The sequence below is a fragment of the Loxodonta africana genome, chromosome 15, assembly GCF_030014295.1.
Source record: "Loxodonta africana isolate mLoxAfr1 chromosome 15, mLoxAfr1.hap2, whole genome shotgun sequence".
Lineage (NCBI taxonomy): Eukaryota > Metazoa > Chordata > Mammalia > Proboscidea > Elephantidae > Loxodonta > Loxodonta africana.
The window spans coordinates 42,675,846-42,694,675 of NC_087356.1; the positions used below are offsets into that span (position 1 = coordinate 42,675,846).

At 39.6% G+C, this 18,830-nt stretch overlaps 1 protein-coding gene across 2 annotated transcripts in view; it reads left to right on the plus strand.

Annotated features, from left to right (window-relative positions):
- KDM3A (lysine demethylase 3A) overlaps positions 1-18,830 on the plus strand; it is a 56,447-nt gene that overhangs the window by 15,185 nt on the left and 22,432 nt on the right. For both annotated transcript variants that reach the window (XM_003420422.4, XM_064268813.1), the window contains exons 4-10: positions 723-825; positions 1,552-1,676; positions 1,915-1,987; positions 2,102-2,190; positions 10,398-10,561; positions 12,989-13,518; positions 18,494-18,698. In XM_003420422.4, coding sequence (XP_003420470.2) covers positions 723-825; positions 1,552-1,676; positions 1,915-1,987; positions 2,102-2,190; positions 10,398-10,561; positions 12,989-13,518; positions 18,494-18,698 — 1,289 coding nt within the window. The remainder of the gene's footprint in view (positions 1-722; positions 826-1,551; positions 1,677-1,914; positions 1,988-2,101; positions 2,191-10,397; positions 10,562-12,988; positions 13,519-18,493; positions 18,699-18,830) is intronic.

Here is an 18,830-nt window from a genome sequence, read left to right on the forward strand (position 1 = left end):
GTAAAAACAACTTCAATGGGTTGACAATATGGATGTGTCTCTTGTGTGTCTTACCTGTATGTTTCTATTGTCTCTCACCCCTTGAATTTGGACCTACTCTTTGCCCAATCCCAGTTTCGAATACATTGTTTTAGACTTGGATTGATAGCTGGTTTGGTTACTATGCTTCCCATCACCATAGCTATGTCATGTTTAAATTGCACTTTGAGCTACTCTTTTATTTGCATGAAATACAGTGTATCTGTATCTATACTGTATCTCTATCTCTGTATCTGAAAGGAGCCTTGATGGCACAATGGTTAAGCACTTGGCTGCTAAGTGAAAAGTTGGCAGTTGAATTCACCTGGTGACATTGCAGGAAAAACATGTGGTGGTCTGCTTCCATAAAGATTACAGCCTAGGAAACCCTGTGGGGCAGTTCTACCCTGTCCTATAGGGTCGCTGTGAGTGGGAACCGACTGTACGACACCTAACAACAACAGCGCTCTTACCCACACTCTTAGCTTGAAGTGGCTTCACTTCAGTCTCCCAAACTGATGATTTGATGGTGTCTTACTTTCTGACCTGTGCAGTTCATTGGTGCTGCAATGGTTTGTTACTATCAAATGGCTAGTTGACACTACTTTAACCCTTCTGATTAAACTGATTGAAATATCCACTGGAATTTGAACACTTATTCTTATTTACTGCTTACAAGGTTTAATAATTTTTTTATTTTTCAGGATGTAAACCATCTTCGACTTTCCCTTTCGGATAATCAGAATGTTAGTAAAGAGTTTCAAGCTTTGATTGTGAAACATTTGGATGAAAGTCATCTGCTACAAGGTATGTGAATTATCTACTAGTGACTTACCAGTTGACCAATGAGTAGCTTGTAAAAAGCTTAAGTTTTAGCCCTTCTCACGCATTTTCTCACTGAAATTTCTAATTTTTTTAGAAATTCCTTTTCTGCTTTCCCTATTCAACTAGATGACTGAAGGGCTTTATTAATACATTCTAAACCTTCTGAAGTTTGGAAGTTCAGCAATTATATGGAACTATAAAAGTAGAGTAGATATTTTAAAAGTTCAACTATATTTTGACATGAAATTTGATATGTTTGGAATTTCAATCATATGAAATTGATAAGGCATTCATTTGATAATCCTAACCTTCTCATTTACTGTTACTGAATTGCTTGGTCAGTTTCACAATCCTGAGTGTTTTGTCTCTCCTAACAGTTCCTGAATTTGCTTCCTCTAAAACTCTACACAGGACAGTGAGTTAGGTCTCATGAGTTGTCTGATGCCACTTGGTGTGATGCAACATGCCAGAGTAAATAAATATGTTGCCCCCCTTGAGATGCATCAGTAGGAACGTGGAACTTTAAAATAAAAGATTTAATTTGCTTTTAACTTTGCCAAAATGTCTGTCTTCTTATATGTATAGCAATGTTTTTAATGTTTACTTTATTTTCTAGGTTTTTCTTAAAACTTAGAAAAAGATTGTCTTGGATAATGGTGAAATTGGGAGGCAATGTAAATTTTTCTAAGAATACTTTTTTTTTTTAAGGTGACAAAAACTTAGTTGGTTCAGAAGTAAAAATTTATAGCTTGGACCCATCTACTCAGTGGTTTTCAGCAACCATCGTAAATGGAAACCCAGCATCAAAAACTCTTCAAGTCAACTGTGAGGAGGTAAAGATGATGATAGTTGCCTGTAAGTTAACTTGAGAGGGAAAGAGAATTCCAAAAAGGACATCTGTAGGAGCTATTTTATCCTAAAATATTAGAGCAGGGATATAAATAACCACAGTTGTTTTAAAAATAAATTACTTGCTACAAGTAAACTATTGTTATGTTAATAGAGCTACTTTTCAGTAAGCTCTCAAGAGCTTTTTAATTTTCCAGTATTTTTGTTTTATTTATTTTTAAGATTCCAGCACTGAAAATTGTGGATCCATCACTGATTCATGTTGAAGTTATACATGATAAGTTCGTGACATGTGGTAAGTTACACTGTTTGATCAAAGTACTTTTTCTTTTCCTTCCCCCTTCCCCTTTCTTCCTCTCACATTAAGAGAAACAGAGAGGCCAACTTACCATTTTTTTTAATATTTTAGGTAATTCTACAAGAATTGGAGCTGTGAAACGAAAGTCTTCTGAGAATAATGGAAGCCTGGTTTCAAAGCAAGCAAAATCTTGCTCTGAGGTAACTTGGATTTGTTTTTGTCACTTGTGTAAAGCTTTCCTGAAGTTCTGACAGTGCATGGCCCATTTTATTAGTGTTTATAAAGCTGTTTTCTCTGTTCTTTGCTGTCTTTTCTGCTCTTCTTTGCTAGTTTCAGATCTTGGTCATAATTTCTATACTCAAGCAGGTGGAGATAATATAAGTTTCTGGTTCACAATTTCTGTGTAAGAGATATTTAAGTGTTTCATGTTTTCTGAGAGTTCTCATTAGATTTGACAATTTTCACTGTAATAGAGCTGTTTTTTAGTGTAAATTGAGTTGTCGGTATTTAATTGGAAAAATGCCTGGAATGCGAAGAGGAGGGAAACTTAGAATTTTGAGTAGATTTGGTGTTGAAATGGGACCCCCTCCTCTTTAATACTAAGGAAGTTTGGTTGGTCATTTATGATTGGGTAGCCAAATATAGTTTTTCAAAGGAAGTGGTTGATTTGGCATTTGTAATTTCTACCCTGAGAAATTATAGGCTACCTGAGTTCAAGTACCAGATTTAATTCTGTTCTGAGATTGTGAGAATTGGATCAAGAAATTTAAGACTACTTCTTTTTTTTTTTTTTTTTTTCTCCTTTAGGTAAGTTCATCATTAGGACCTATTACAGTACAAGTAACTTAGGTATCCAAATGCACCTGTGTTAGACGGATAGCTTACTGCATTATAATGATCAAAAACACTTTTTATTGTGCTTTAAGTGAAAGCTTACAGTTCAAGTCAGCTTCTTGTACAAAAATTTATACACATATTGCTACGTGACCCTAGTTGCTCTCCCTGTAATGTGACAGCACACTCCTCCCTTCCACCCTGTATCCCCCGTGTCCATTCAACTAGCTCCTGTCCCCTTCTGCCCTCTCATCCTGCCTCTGGACAGGAGCTGCCCATTTGATCTTATGTATCTACTTGAGCTAAGAAGCACACTCCTCACAAGTATCATTTAATGTCTTATACTCCAGTCTAATCTTTGTCTGAAGAGTTGGCTTTAAGAATGGTTTCAGTTCTGAGCTAACAGAGAGTCCAGGGGCCATGTCCTCTGGGGTCCCTCCAGTCTCATTCAGACCATTAAGTCTGGTCTTTTTACTAGAATTTCAGTTCTACATCCCACTTTTTTCCTGCTCCATCAGGGACTCTATGTTGTGTTCCCTGTCAGGGCGGTCATTGATGGTAGCTGGGTACCATCTAATTCTTCTGGCCTCAGGGTGATGGAGTCTCTAGTTTATGTGCCCCCTTTTGTCTCTTGGGCTAATATTTTCCTTGTATCTTTGGTGTTGTTCTTCATTCTTCTTTGCCCCAGATGGGTTGGGACCAATTGATGCATCTTAGATGGCTGCTTACTAGCTTTTAAGACCCCCGATGCCACTCACCAAAGTGGAATGCAGAGCACTTTCTTAATAAACTTTGTTATGGCAATTGACCTAGATGTCTGCTGAAACCATGGTCCCCAGACCCTGCCCCTGCTAGTCTGTCTCTTGAAGTATTTGGTTGTATTCAGGAAACTTATTGGCTTTTGGTTTAGTCCAGTTGTGCTGACTTCCCCTGTATTGTGTGTCATCCTTCCCTTCACCTAAGATAATTCTTGTCTACTATCTAGCTAGTGAATACCCCCTCTCTCCCTCCCCACCCTTGTAACCATCAAAGAATGTTTTCTTTGTGTCAGAAACACTTTTATGGTCCTTTGCTCGAGACTGGAGCATAGAATTCTAAAATTGACCAAGTTGATGTTATTGTTAAATTGTTGGCATCATTTGGCAGGGAACCTGGGTGCTGGGGGAGCAAGACAAGCAGTAGTGATATGGGAGTAGGCCAGATCAGAGTCAAGTAATGAATCTAGGATCTGGATCCAGGGCAGACTGGACTGCATGGACTAGAATCTGAGCAACTGGGATGATTGTTTGGCTCTCCTGAGTCTTAAAGCCTGTGTACAGGCAACGGAAAATTTGATACTTGACCGAAAACTTTGTAAACCGAGGTATCGAAAATCTCTGTCTTCTCACTAAGCGTATAGGCCTGAGCTCTTGGGTAAAGGCTCCAGTTGTTAGGGGAAGAATGAAGAGATAATTACTACGTTTCATTTTTGCCTGAAATTTCAAATACATCTATCCAAGATACTAGAAATACTGAACACTTACTATGTGCTGGTTACTTGGTCGTGGGGATAGAGGTTTCTGGACTCCCTTTCTCAGAGAGTCCATAGTCTAACCTAGATCTTCAAAGGGCTCCCATCAGCTCTGAGGGAATGCTTTGAGCAGGAGTTGTGCAGGTGCCTTGGGGAAGCAGAAGCTCTCAGAGCGAGAACATGTACCATTCACGGAAGAGCGCATTTTCATTGTGGCTGGCATATAGGAGGCATGGGAAGGGAGGCAGAAGAAGAAAGGAAGTTTGTAGATGGGTTGGGAGGGTTGAGTGTTCAAGGGTGTTAAGTTCAGGGGATTGACGTGAGCTTTGTAGATAATAGATAAGGGGAGGGGGTATGAATACAAACAAGGGCACTGGCTGGGCTAGTAGGATTGTCTGTCATAAACGAGCCTGAAGTGAGGCAGTAGCTGAGGGGATGGAAAGCTATTTAGGAAGTAGCAGCAACTGGATTTAGTAGAAGACTACATGGTAGTACTGAGGAAAGGGCGGAATCTACCTAGTAAAGTGGGTAGAACAAGTGGAGTGTCTACTCATAGAACACAATTCTGGCTTAGGAAACTTATGTGACGTGGTCAGACTGTCATTTATGATATGTGTACCGTTGCCCAGTATAGGAAGGGGCTGGGCTGGGGGGGTGTAGGGGTCCCTCTTCTAGAAGGAAATGGACGGTAAGCCTCCAGGGAAGTAATGTAGTAAGGACTGTCGAGTGAGGATGTTAAGCAAGCGACTGTAGCATCTTTGAATTAAGCTCACAGAGGGTACTGTCCAGTAATCCACAGTATCAGAAGCTAAGACAGACACAGGGTGGAAAAATAACCTGCCAGGTTATTATTGGAGAAATCCTTTGTGATCTATGGTAGAGAGAGTAAAGGTCAATTTGGAGAGGTTGGTTGATACTTGACCAAAACCTTTGTAAACCAGGGTATCTAACACCTCTGTCTTTTTACCACGTGTACCGCCCTGAGCTTTGGGTGGAGGCTCAGGTTGTTAGGGAAAGGATGAAGAGATAATTATGGAAATTAATACAGTAAAACCCGTGAAAACCAGAAACTGTGTAAGACAGAAACCTGTCAGAGAAGGAAAGCTCAAATATTTTCCACCAAAATGGGTGATAGAAAAGTGGTAAGACTACACCCTGTCAAAGGAAGAAAACTTACAAGACTCGGAAAAACAAGACGGTCCCGTCAAGTTCTGGCTCTCACAGGTTTCAGTGTGTTATAACCTTTCATTTTCACCTGACCTGGTGACTGGGGGTGTGATGAAAAGGAGAGCAGCCTGAGTGTGTGTTGGGGAGGAAGCCAAGGAATAAGAATGGAATCTTGATGGATAGTGGGGGAGTTAAGGTGGGGTGCAGGCAGGAATGGGATCAGTGGGGACCTTCTGTGGGGGATGGTGTCACTCTTCAAAGTGTTAAGTTTATCAGTGATGGGGGAGGTAATTGAGGAAGTAAATGTATAACCTTCAAGGAGGTACTTGCAAAATGTGACAGTATATACGGTGGTGTGTATATATATATATACATAAAAACCAAAACCAAACTCATTGTCATCGAGTCGATTCTGACTCATAGTGACCCTATAGGACGGAGTAGAACTGCACCATAGAGTTTCCAAGGAGCAGCTGGTAGATTCCAGTTGCCAACCATTTGGCTAGCTGCTGTAGTTCTTAACCACTGTGCCACCAGGGCTCTATGTATATAATGGTCTTCTCTGCCTGACTGAAACTCTTGAGGGGCAGGGAGCATCTCTTACATATCTTGCTCAGCACGTTGTCCAGCACACTATCGTGTGCTACTGAACTGATCAGGCTTAGAGATGAGTCCCTTAACCCATTTGAGCTTTAACTTCTAAAGAAACTAAATTGGGAGTTTTAAAAATATTTCAGCTCTTAAACCCTGTGCTAGTCGTCTCGTTCTCAAACAGTAGCAGACCTGGTGATAAGGGAAGGTGGAGATAGTAAATTTTGTTGTTGTTGGGTGCTGTCGAGTTGATTCTGACTCATAGTGATCCCATGTGACGGAGTAGAACTGCCCGTAGGGTTTTCTTGGCTGTAATCTTTACAGAAGCAGATTGCCAGGTCTTTCTTCTGTGGGACTACTGGATGAGTTCAAACCGCCAACCTTCAGTTAGCAGCCAAGTGCTTAATCATCGTACCACCAGGGCTCCTTGGTAGATTTTTACTAGCGTAATAAAATTTTTAGAATTTTTTTTATTATGAAAGTTATTCTCATTTTAAGAAATTTTGGTTAACTTAGAAAAGCATAGGAATGAAAAGAAGCAGCATTTGTGATTGTACTTCTCAGAGACTCACTATTTATATTTTGGGATACTTCCCTTCTGACCTCCTCCTTTCTTTTTTTCTCCCTGTGTTTTCATGAAAACTTAAAAAAAAAAAAAAAAAAAGTTAAACTAAAAACCATACTCTTTTGTAGCCTACTTGATTCACTTACAATGTATTGTGAATATTTTTCCATATCAGTAATTTTTTTTTTTTTTTTAATGTTGGCTGGTTCTTGTAATCAGACCAGTTTCAGAAAAACTGGCCTGGCCTAGATTTTAAGAGGGCTGGGGAGTGAATAAGGAAGTTGGGGAAGAAACGGAGTTTAATTAATACGTGTGAACAAAAGGTGAGTACAGTAATAACCTTGGCACGCATATTACTGTATCTGCACTTCCCCAATGTATTGAACTGGCGTAGAGTTTACTTCTAGGATGGTCTTTGGAAGGCAGTAGTTTGGGATTAGGTAGGCAAGAGTCGTAACGAAGGCTTTGGTGGATACTTGTGGTTAAGATTAACCTGTTTGCCAGTGACATCTGGCTCCTTGAAGGTCTTCTCTGCCTCACAGACTATTCCTCAGAGTTATGATTTTGTTGGTTCCTTGAGAGTCTGCTGAGGAGTGTGAGCCAGCAGTGTCTTTTTAGAATACCACCATACACTCAATCATATTATCTCCGTCTGCTGGCAGGGAGGAACTACTGCCAGGACGGGTATAGAAGACCTTCAGGGAAAACTCTTCAGGTAAGAAGGAACTTTGACCGTTTGTTGAGCCAGAGGCCAGTACGTAGGTGTGCACACGAGGATGGGTTTGGGAATTGGAGTCCTATCCCTGCTGAGCTAAACTTTAGGGACGTTGTATAGGGATATACTTCAGGTCGTTGAAGGAAAAGCACCGTAAGTTATGGCAATTCTAACATATTTTCACATTAATTCTAACAAATTCTTTCACAGTATTTTTCTGCTTGAAGACAGCTAATCTCTAATATTTATTTTACTCTGTGCCAGGTACTGTGGTAAAGCAGAGGCCTAAAAAGTATGTCTCATTACTCTCATTTTACAGATGGGGAAACTGAAGCTTAGTGAGGCTGAATAATGCGCTAGTGTCAGAGTTGGAATTCAAACCAAGGTCTAACGCCAGAACTGCTTACTCTTAACCACTGTGGTGGTCTTGCTACTTCTCCCTGAATTCTTTCCTTGGTGTAGTGAATCACCATTGTGAAAACGACTAGATCCCTCCCTCCTCTTTCCCCCATCTCTTCATCCCTCCTTCCAATAAATGTTTATTGAACATCTAATATGTGCTAGGCACTGGATATACAGTGGTTGCAATACTGCCTGACTTCTCAGATCACTCAGAAGTCTAATTTACAGATAGCTAATATTATTATTTTAAAATATTGAGTGCTAACAGCATTCATTCATTTATACATTCCATCAGTCTTCTTGCTGAGCATCTGCTATGTGTCTGGCCTTATGAGATACGTCAGTGGACACAAGAACAGGGTCTCTGCCACTGAGGAGTATATATTTCATTGTGGGAAGACCAATAATAAATAAATAAATAAAGATACTTTCATAGTGTGATAAGTGCCATGAAAGATATAAATATGGGATTATGATAAAGAGCAAGAGAGAGGCTTGTGGGGTACTACTTTGGAAAGAGTGGTCAGAGGCTCTGAGGAGGTAGCATTTGAGCAGACTTGGGGTTGAAGGGATGGAACCAGCCAGCCACATGAAAACTACTCAGGCAGAGGGAATAGCAGGTACAAAGGTCCAGGCGAGAAAGGGCTTAGGATACTTAAAGACCAGAAGGGAAGCCAGTGTAGCTGGAGCTTGGTGAGCAAGGGCGAGAGTGGAATGAGATGAGTGGAGGGGCTTGGTGAGAGACCGGACCACATAGGATTCTTGTAGGCAGTGGTGTGTCATAATCCGATTTGATTTATATTTTATAAAGATGGCTCTGTGGTAGGATAAATTCTGGGTAGGAGGCAGAGGGCACAGGCAAGAATGGAAGGAAATCAGGCAAGTTAAGAGATGTTTAGTAGTCTAGGGAGAGGGTGGTGGTAGTCGCGACATGGACATAGATTCAATAAATATTTTGGAAGTAGAGGAAGAATTTGCTGGGTCATGGATCAGAAAAATGAGGTAGTTTTTTTTGGCTTGAGTAGCTTGATGGATGTGGAACAGAATAAAATTTATGTGATCTAAATAACTTAATGTAACTCTTCAGGAGACTAATGTAAGAAAAAGTACTGTATCATCATCACCTCTAAATATATTCAGAGTAAGGAAGGTATGATGTGAGGGAGGATGTTTGGTAAAAGTGAGCCTTGAACAAGCATTTTGAAATGACTTGGAAATTAAACTTTGGTGGACCAATCTTTTAATAGGTACTTACCAGAGAACTGTGATGTATTAGAGTTGAAAGGGACTTTACAAACAAGCTTACTGACTCCTTATTTTAAGGATTAGGAAACTGAGGCCCAGAGAGGTCAAGATGACTGTCCCATGGATATGTTTCAAATAGATGAAGCAAAAAAAAAAAAAAAGAGAAAGAAAATTCTGGGAGCACTAAGCTAATTTCAGTCAGCTCAAATAGTATATAATAAGGTCATTTAGCATTTAAAAATAGTTTCAAGCTATGCCAAAACTGTAATAGCGATTAATTAAATAAATTCTTCCTATTTGTAACAAATACTAGACAGTCTTTTCAAGGTTGCCAAAGTGTCTTCAGAAAAAGATTCATGGGTGAACTACAAAGAAATATATTCACAAATGTGAGGTTTAAAAACTTACTAAGAGAAATTCTACATCAGATTTTAGAAAGCTAACAATAACTAGAAGATTCTGAAGATCCCTCAGGTTTGGAGTTTGATTTGGTGGTAAGGTAAACATAAAGGTCACTTCGGTGTGGAAGAGAGGTGATTGAGAAAGGCATTTGACTTAAAGTTTAAGCAGCACATGTGAAGCTGGTGAAGATGGTTACCTGGTTTAGCCATAGAGTATATAGTTGACTAGGGTTGAGTTTATCTCTTAACTTCTCTTTCTAAAGTAGGAGGTTTACTTTGTGGGTAATATGGTAATATAAACTGGTAAGAAGTGGATCCAACATTTGTGTTTTTGTAAAGATAAAACTACATGAAAAAGGAATGGGACAACATTCTAACTTGTTCCCACAGGCCTGTCATAACTTGAAGTGTTTTCCAGCTGTGATGGCTTTTGTGACTTGATAAGCTATATGAGAGTGACAGCTATGTCCTCAACCTTATTGCACTGTAGAAGCTTCTCTTGGTACCCAGTAGGCACCACTGCCCACAAGGGTCTTATGTGGTCTGGTCTCCTCCCAATCTGTGCAGTGGGTTCATGGTGGGCGCTCAAGTTAGTATTAAAATGGTGTACGTGAAGCAGCCACCCTTGGGGACTGTCAGTGAAAGGCTTACTTCTGTGCATTGAATTATTAATACAGTTGCCTCCTGGCTATATTTTCCTGGCATAATTATTCAGAGGTCTGAAAGATCAGCCTGTGATCTTTTGTAGAAAGACTTAAGTTTTGTGAAAAGCTGGAGTAATTCATTTACCGTCTTCAGTTATGAGTCCTTAATTTTATGATTAATTGCTTGTTCTACTGTTTTGTTCTTCTGATTTGGTTGTAACATTGCGCTTGTTTAGTATTAAACTAAGCAAATGATCTTGAATTTTGCTAGCACTTTGTAATTTCCTAGCTGGGGACTTTCACTTTAAAATCTGTTGGCTTGGTATCTTTTAGGCTTCCCCCAGTATGTGTCCTGTCCAGTCGGTTCCCACAACAGTTTTTAAGGAGATACTGCTTGGCTGTACTGCAGCAACTCCACCAAGTAAGGACCCAAGGCAGCAAAGTACTCCCCAGGCTGCCAACTCTCCACCTAACCTTGGAGCAAAAATTCCTCAAGGGTGAGTAGTTACATGTTATGGATGTTTATTTATAGGAATAAGAAAAATAATTTTAGTTGTGGTTCTTCCTGTCTGAACTCACCTTGCTCGGGTGACAAGACTTACCCACACTCATATTTCAGGGAGAGTGTATTAGTATGACCAGAATTTAGCATAATGACCTGGCAACCCATCATTCATTCTGTCTCAGGTTATCCAGGGAGGTTTTCATTAACTTTTCCCAAAGGAGAGGTTGATCAGATGCCTTCAGTGGTGAAAAGTGTAGTGGACATACAAAGCAACGCAGACAATGGTACGGAAGTGAGGGCCCTGAGAAAAGAGAAGCTTTCTTGGCTTGATGATATTTGGAGAGAATGGTCATTTGAGATACTACAGACAGTTGCAGAATGAGCATCTGTGTTCAAGGAAAAGGGAACAGATTGGTTGTATGTGGAAGACTGAGGCCCGTGAGATCGAGGAGAAGCTGAAGATGTGATCATGGTGAGTGGCGCCCATCAGCCAGACATAACAAATTGACTCCAGGTACAGATGAGAAGAGCTGTGCTGGAGGAGAGATAAGAGTAACAGAAATGAGGTAACAATAAGAGTAGGAAGTATTGTTACTAACTTACAGGTGAGGAAAATGAATAAGAACTGTAAAGTTTAACCAGAGGTTTAAAGTGGGTTCAAGTTGACAGATGGGTTTTAAGGGAAGGCCCTGTCCAGACAGTTGATAAAGACTTAAGATACGAGTAACTGCGGTGTAGAAAAGTAGGTTTGGGAGACCACTACAAAAAGGTGGGAGTGTGGCCGATGACACTGGTTCAGAGGGAGAAAAGTGGGCACCCTAGGAGGATGACCACAAAGCAGTCAGAGGGAAGGAGAAGCAACCTTCAAAGCAGAAAGAGGGAACAATAACTTCAGTGACATCTAAGCAAAGGTTTCTAAGAGAAAGTGTTCTGATTGCCTTTGTTAGAGGTTAAAAAAAAAAAAAGTGTAACAAAAAAAGGACTTCGTGTTTTGCTGGGGAAAGGACTCTAGGATGAATTTCAGAGAAGCAAAAGTACCTTAAGAATATCCCTAGTAAGATGTGGGGTGAAAATACCAAATGGTTCTTCTGAGAACAAGCAAGTAACCAGTTGGCCGTTCACTGACCAACCAAACAAAAATCAAAGTGTCCAGTTGTCAGGCCAGTTACATGTTGTTCATAGTGGGACAGGGTTTCACACTGCTGATGCTTGGTTGTTAGTTTTGTTTTTTTAATTTGACTGTGGTAAAATATATATAACTAAAACAATTGCCATTGTAACCATTTTTAAGTGTACAACTTGGTGACATTAATTACATTCACCATGTTATGCAATCATTACCACTATTTTTGAAAGTTTTCATCACCCCAAACAAACTGAGTAGCCCTTATGCACTAACTCCCCATTCCCTGAGCCCCTGTCCCAGCCCCTGGCACCCCCAGTAAGCTTTTGCCTCTATGCATTTGCCTCTTCTAGATATTTTATGTGAGTGAGATCATACAGTATTTGCCCTTCTGTTGTTCGAATCCACCAGGCGCTCCTTAGAAACCCTGTGGGGCGGTTCTACTCTGTCCTGTTAGGGTCACTATGAATCAGAATCTACTCGATGGCCACAGGTTTGGGGTTTTTTTTTTTTTTTTTTTTTTTTTGGTGTCTGACTTATTTGGTCAGTAGGTTTTCAAGGTTCATCCATGTCGTAGAATGTATTAGAATTTCATATTTTTTCATTGCTGAATAATATTCCATTGTGTAGATATACCACATTTTGTTTATTAGTTGTTAGTTTTAATTTACATTTTTCATGGAGTTTATCTTTGAGGGGATTTCTGACACTACATGTACATAATTTTTTTTAATTCATTTTATTGACCCATTGACTTACCATGAGATTGTATTTCCAGGTCTTGGCAAAAATGCTAGTTTTACCTTTCAAATTCAACCATAATCTTTACCAAAAAAGAAAGGAGAGTTTTAATGGAGATTTCTCTGAAATTAAAAAAAGAAAAAAAAAAAAGAAACTTTCAGAATTGGCCTGCAAAGACTTTTAGTTTTGACATTTGAAAACCACTGAACTTCTGAAGTGCTCTGTGTATTTTTTGGTTCCGTGTGATGCTCAGTTTGTCTGGGGAGAAAGCTAAGGGTCATTATGCTGTAAGAAGCAAAACTAGCTTGAAGTTGTTGAGATTTATGAGAATGTGCAGATAGATTTGGGGTAGTGTTTTTCTAAGACTGGTGAAGTCATTTTTGCAGCACAGTTAACTGACTGCTCTGAACTCTGGCTCACAGAAACCTATTTTGAAATAACAGTTTTTCTTTCGCTTTCGTGCTGGTTGCCTTGGTGAACCAAACATTTGATTTTAAAAGGTGGGCGAAAAATACAGGAAGCCGGGATGCTAGTGTTCCGTCCTGTCTTTTTCAGATGTCATAAACAGAGTTTACCAGAAGAACTTCCTTCTTGTCTAAATATAAAGCCTGAAATACTGAGAACAAAGCCAGATGTTGTCTGCAAAGCTGGGTTGCTCTCTTCAAAGTCTTCTCAGATTGGAACTGGAGACTCAAAAACTCTGAGTGAGCCAAAAAGTAGCTGTACCCAGCTGAAAACAAACACCCATCAGGAAAATAGATTGGAATCGGTTATCCAACCACTGGCTGGCCTTCTTAAGGAGTGCTTACCTACAAAGGCTTCTTCTAAAGCAGAATTGGAAATCGCCAATATTCCTGAACTGCAGAAGCACCTAGAACATAGACCTTCCACATCTCATGTCCGTGTTGTCCTTTCGAATAAGCCAGAAGAGAACGCAAGTGTTAATAGTGATAGCCCTAACAGTTGTGTGAGAAAAAAGGTAGAACCTTCTACTTTAGGTTGCCGGGCACAGAACTTAAAGGAGCCCTCAGGAAAAGTAGACAAGGAAAGCTGTTGTACAAGAAGCAACAATAAAATCCAGAATGGTGAGTATTTCTGCATTTCTTTGTTGGGAGAAGGAAAGGAGATAGCAGTGTGTCTATGCATATCTGGTAGTATGTGAAAATGACTTTGTAGAAAAAGTTCAGACAAAAGTTCAGAAAGTTTAAAGAAGAAATTGAGGTCCTAAATTCTTCTCAGGAATTATTACTGCTAATATTTTAGTGGATCTGGTCCCACGTGTATAGAAATACAGATGAGCTGTGTTACATACACGGGTTCACAGTCAACAGTTTTATCCTGTGAATTAGCTTAGGTCTCTGTCAACATTTTACTATGTTTTTAAAAAATTCTGCTTTAAGCGGAAGTTTGCAGTTCAAGGTAGTTTCTCATATAAAAATTTATACACATGGTGTTATGTGACCCTTGTTGCTGTCCCCATAACGTGACAGCATACTCCTCCTTTCCACCCTGGATTTCCTGTGTCCATTCAGCCAGTTCCTGTCCCTTTATGCCTTCTCATCTCACCTCCAGACAGGAGCTGCCTATTTAGTCTCATAATTAATATATCTACTTGAGCAAAGAAGCACTGTGTTCATGAGTATCATTTTATGTCTTATAGTCTGGTCTAATCTTTGTCTGAAGAGTTGGCTTTGGGAATGGTTTCAGTTTTGATTTGCATTTCTCTAATGCCTAATGATTGTGATTGTTTCCTCAAGTATCTGTTAGCTGCCTGAATGTCTTCTTTGGTGAAGTGCTGGTTCACATCCTTTGCCCATTTTTCAATTGGGTTGTCTTTCTCTTGTTGAGGTTTTGCAGTGTCTTGTAGATTTTAGACATTAGACCCTGATCAGATTTGTCATAGCCAAAATTTTTTTCCCAGTCTGTAGGTTGTCTTTGTATTCTTTTGGTGAAGTCTTTTAATGAGCATAAGTGGTTGATTTTTAGGAGCTTCCAGTTATCTAGTTTCTCTTCTGGCATTTGTGCATTGTTAGTAATGTTTTGTGTTCTGCTTATGCCATGCGTTAGGGCGCCTAGCGTTGTCCCTATTTTCCCTTCCATGATCTTTATCGTTTTAGATTTTATATTTAGGTCTTTGATCCATTTTGAGTTTGTTTTTTTGCACAGTGTGAGGTATGGGTCTTATTTCATTTTTTTGCAGATGGATATCCAGTTATGCCAGCAGCATTTGTTAAAAAGGCTGTCTTTACCCCATTTAACTGACTTTGGGCCTTTGTCAAATATCTGCTACTCATAGGTGGATGAATTTATGTCTGGATTCTCAATTGCGTACTGCTGTGTGTATCTGTTGTTGTACCAGTACCAGGCTGTTTTGACTACCGTGGCGGTTCTAAAATCAGGTGGTGTGAGGTCTCCCACTTTGTTCTTCTTCTTCAGTAATGTTTTGCTTATTTGGGGCCTCTTCCCTTTCCACACGAAGTTGGTGATTTGTTTCTCCATCTCATTAAAAAATGCCACTGGAATTTGGATCAGGATTGCCTAGCGTCTGTAGATCACTTTGGTAGAATAGACATTTTCACAATGTTGAGTCCTCCTATCCATGAGCAAGGTATGTTTTTCCACTTATGTAGGTCTCTCTTGATTTCTTGTAGTTTTCTTTGTATAGGTATTTTATATCTCTTGTTAGATTTATTCCTAAGTATTTTATCTTCTTGGGGCTATTATAAATGGTATTGATTTGATGATTTCTTCTTCAAAATTCTCTTTGTTGGTGTAGAGGAATCCAACTGATTTTTGTATGTTTATCTTGTATCCTGATATTTTGCTGAAATCTTCTATTAGTTCCAGTAGTTTTCTTGTGGGGTCTTTGGGGTTTTCTGTGTATAAGATCATACCATCTGCAAATAGAGATACTTTTAATTCTTCCTTACCAATTTGGATGTCCTTTATTTCTTTTTCTAGCCTGATTGCTCTGGCTAGGACCTCCAGCACAATGTTGAATAAGAGTGGTATTAAAGGGCATCCTTGTCTGGTTCCCGTTTTCAAGGGAAGCAGAGAAAGTGGTTTCAGACTTTGTCCATTTAGGATGACGTTGGTTGTTGTATCAACATTTTAAAGGCGAACGGGATCTGTTAAATGCACTTACCATGTAACTTAACTGGTTCCTATGAGATGAGTAATCAGGTGTTTCCCAATTTTGGGTTTGTAAGAAAATGTTTTTGAAACAAGATCTAAAATGGTTACTTTACCTTCAGCTTGTCACTGGTAACATCCAAGATGGAGTGGAAGAGGTGACACTTCATGCTCAACTGCTAGTTCAGGTCTGAAGTTTTTATAAAAGTTCTAGAATTGCATTACCACCCCTGGAAAGGGACTTTTGGTTACAGGTGTTAAGGATGGGGCTGAAACACCAGGCAGGGTGTCTTTGCTTAAGGAGTGGTCCCAGTGCATCCACGATTTAAAACTAAATACCCTTCTTATAGGGATTTTTTTTTTTTTTTTTGAACACTGTGTTTCATACTACTGATACCAAGTTGGAGGATGCATTCCAATGATGGTAGTTATCGAAAGCTCTGTTACTCTAACTAGAAGAAGTAAATGGCTCCACATGTCAAAAGGGTCAGAGCTATTACAATTTAAAAATGCCTTGTAATATTGCCAGCTAAGTGGAGAAATGGTTTGGATTTTGAGAACTTTTTAAAAAACTTTTTAAAAATGATTCATTTAGATAAGTTAAATATATCCACACTGTAGCTTTTATTGCAGACCTTTTGAAACTAGAGGGCAAGATGTGCGGATTTGATTGTCAGTCTCCTGATCGGAGGAATAGGAAAAGGAACTTTTTTTAGCTAGAGATACTTCTAACCCAACTGTTTCATTCTTGAGGCTTAAGTTGATACAGCAGTTTTGGTTAGAAGCCAAACGCTTAACCACCGTTCCACTAGGGCTCCTTAGTTAATTTACATAAAGGTCATTACGATTATACCATTTCTCAAGAGTTATGTAACTCCCCAAAAGACAGTGAATCTTCATAACCATGTCTCTATTCTCTTTCGTTATTCTTTTTGAGTCATCAGCCTTCACACTCAGCAAGTTGTTTGAAGCAAATTATTTTAATGTTATGTGAAGAAACGGTAAACCTTTAGATTGATAAGCACATTCTAGGTACTTAAGTGATTTATGGAGTCCGGCTTTGTCTCATTTAATATGTTGTGCAATTATTTTCCATCTAAAATGATTTTTAGAGAAATTTAAAATCCAGTTACATCCTGGCATGTGCTGTCCACTGTGACTTTTGGCTGAGGAACAAGGAGCGTGATCAGAAGCCTACCAGGATCCACTGGACGGCTTAGCTTGTGGGTACAGAAAGACCTGACCGGAAAACTCTTCTGCTCCCTTGCTTTGCTTGGAAGTTAGAAAACAAAAGCAAACTCCAGCTGAGCAGCTGCCTTTTCTATGTTTAGATAGATGTGTGTTCTCTGAGGAGAAGCAGGCATTCCTTTTTCCCCTAGGCTCTACTTTGAATGGAAACCCTGGTGGTGTAGTGATTAAGAGGTCCGCTGCTAACCAAAAGGCCAGCAGTTCAAATCCACCAGGCACTCCTTGGAAACTCTATGGAGCAGTTCTACTCTATCCTATAGGGTTGCTATGAGTCAGGATTAACTCAACAGCAATGGGTTTGGCTTTTTCTGAGTTTTCTACTCTGAACTGAGAGAATCATTGATGGGATCAACAATTGCTTTCCACACTCAAGAGCTAGGTAATTCAGCTTTATTATTTCTAGGTATTTTCTCTTTTAAGCCAGGGCAGAACAGATACAGCCTTCGGACTCTGCATATGGTCTGTGGAAACCTGGTCCAACTCAAAGGGTGATATTTCTTCAATATCTGAGTAATTGAAATTCCAACGTTGAACTACTAATCTCTTTATTTCCTCTCCTTTCTTACCTTATCCTCTCTCTCTATAACTGAATAAGAATGTTTAAGGTGATCAAGGCCTGAAAGCATCACTTGGCATTTTACAGTATGGTCTAGTCCTGCTCTAAGAGAGGTAAGATTAGGTCACCTCATAGGTCATTGTTGAAGGTGTTTATTTGAAGCTTTTGGTTTGGGATCTTCCAGTTGCTCCAAGACTAGCCTTTACCCCCGTCTCAACTGGTTTATCAGAAATTGTTTGTTTGTTTGTTTGTTTGCCTAAGAATCTACTTTTCACTTCCCAGCTCTCTTGGACACTGAAAAAAGTCTTTTTTGTCCGTTTTCTATGAAATATTTCTCCAGGCTCTTGATTTATGACTGGATTCCTTTCTGTGTTGTTTGGGTTGACACAGAAAGATTGTTCTTTCCTGTTACATTCCTTCTTTTTCTCTCTCTCTTTTTTTTTTTTTTTAGAAACCATGTTAACCTTTCCTTTTAAATTCTCCTGCCGACTACAGATTAAAACATACATTTTCTTAGAATTATCATCATGTCTTTAGTCAATACTCTTAATCCCAAATGGAATGTAGTCAAGGGGCATCTCTTGGAGACAGCTTTTAATTTTATAGACCAGGCCTGTGCAAAGAAGCTACTTGGTTAGCCTTCGCAAAGTGCCTTGAAAAACACACCTCAAACCAGTCTTTTCTGAGTATGAAAAGAAGCAGAATCAGTTCTTTGTTGAGGTGAAACTATCTCTGTGCATTGCCGCCAATGTTACAATGAGTTTGCATTAGGTATCTGATTTGGAAAGTCTTCCGGAAATATTTATCTTACCTAGAACTGTGAATAGAAGGTTATGCTAACTTGAAATTGTGAGTCTCTGGCTGTTGCGTTTGGAGTTTTAAATTGCCCGAATGGATTTACCAAATTAGAATTGTTTTATAAAGAGAGCAGAACCTCCCTAGTCATTCCGAAAGCTGTTTTCTGTTAAGCCATTTTTAGGAATTGCAGTTAAACCAGGAGTGAAGAAAGGGAGTCCTCACTTGGGGAAAACTAGCCCTTTGAATAGAATTCAGTCAGATATTGAAGCGATACAAAGATTTTTAAAAATTTGAGGTCCCACTTCCTTGATCTTTTGTTTTCCTAGCCCCGTCGCGGAAGTCAGTGTTGACAGACCCAGCCAGGCTGAAGAAGCTGCAGCAGAGTGGCGAGGCCTTCGTGCAGGACGATTCCTGCGTGAATATCCTCGCACAGCTCCCCAAGTGCCGGGAGTGTCGCCTGGACAGCCTCCGCAAGGATAAGGAGCAACAGAAAGACTCACCTGTGTTTTGTCGCTTCTTTCACTTCAGGAGGTGAGATATTCTGAGAAGGAAGAGCTCAGATAATGTAGGCTCTGTAGCATACTCTTTCCCCCTCCTCTTCAATAAACAGTAAATCTAGAACTTAAAAGGGTAGAGGTTGGATGTTTAACCTGTGGGTTGGGG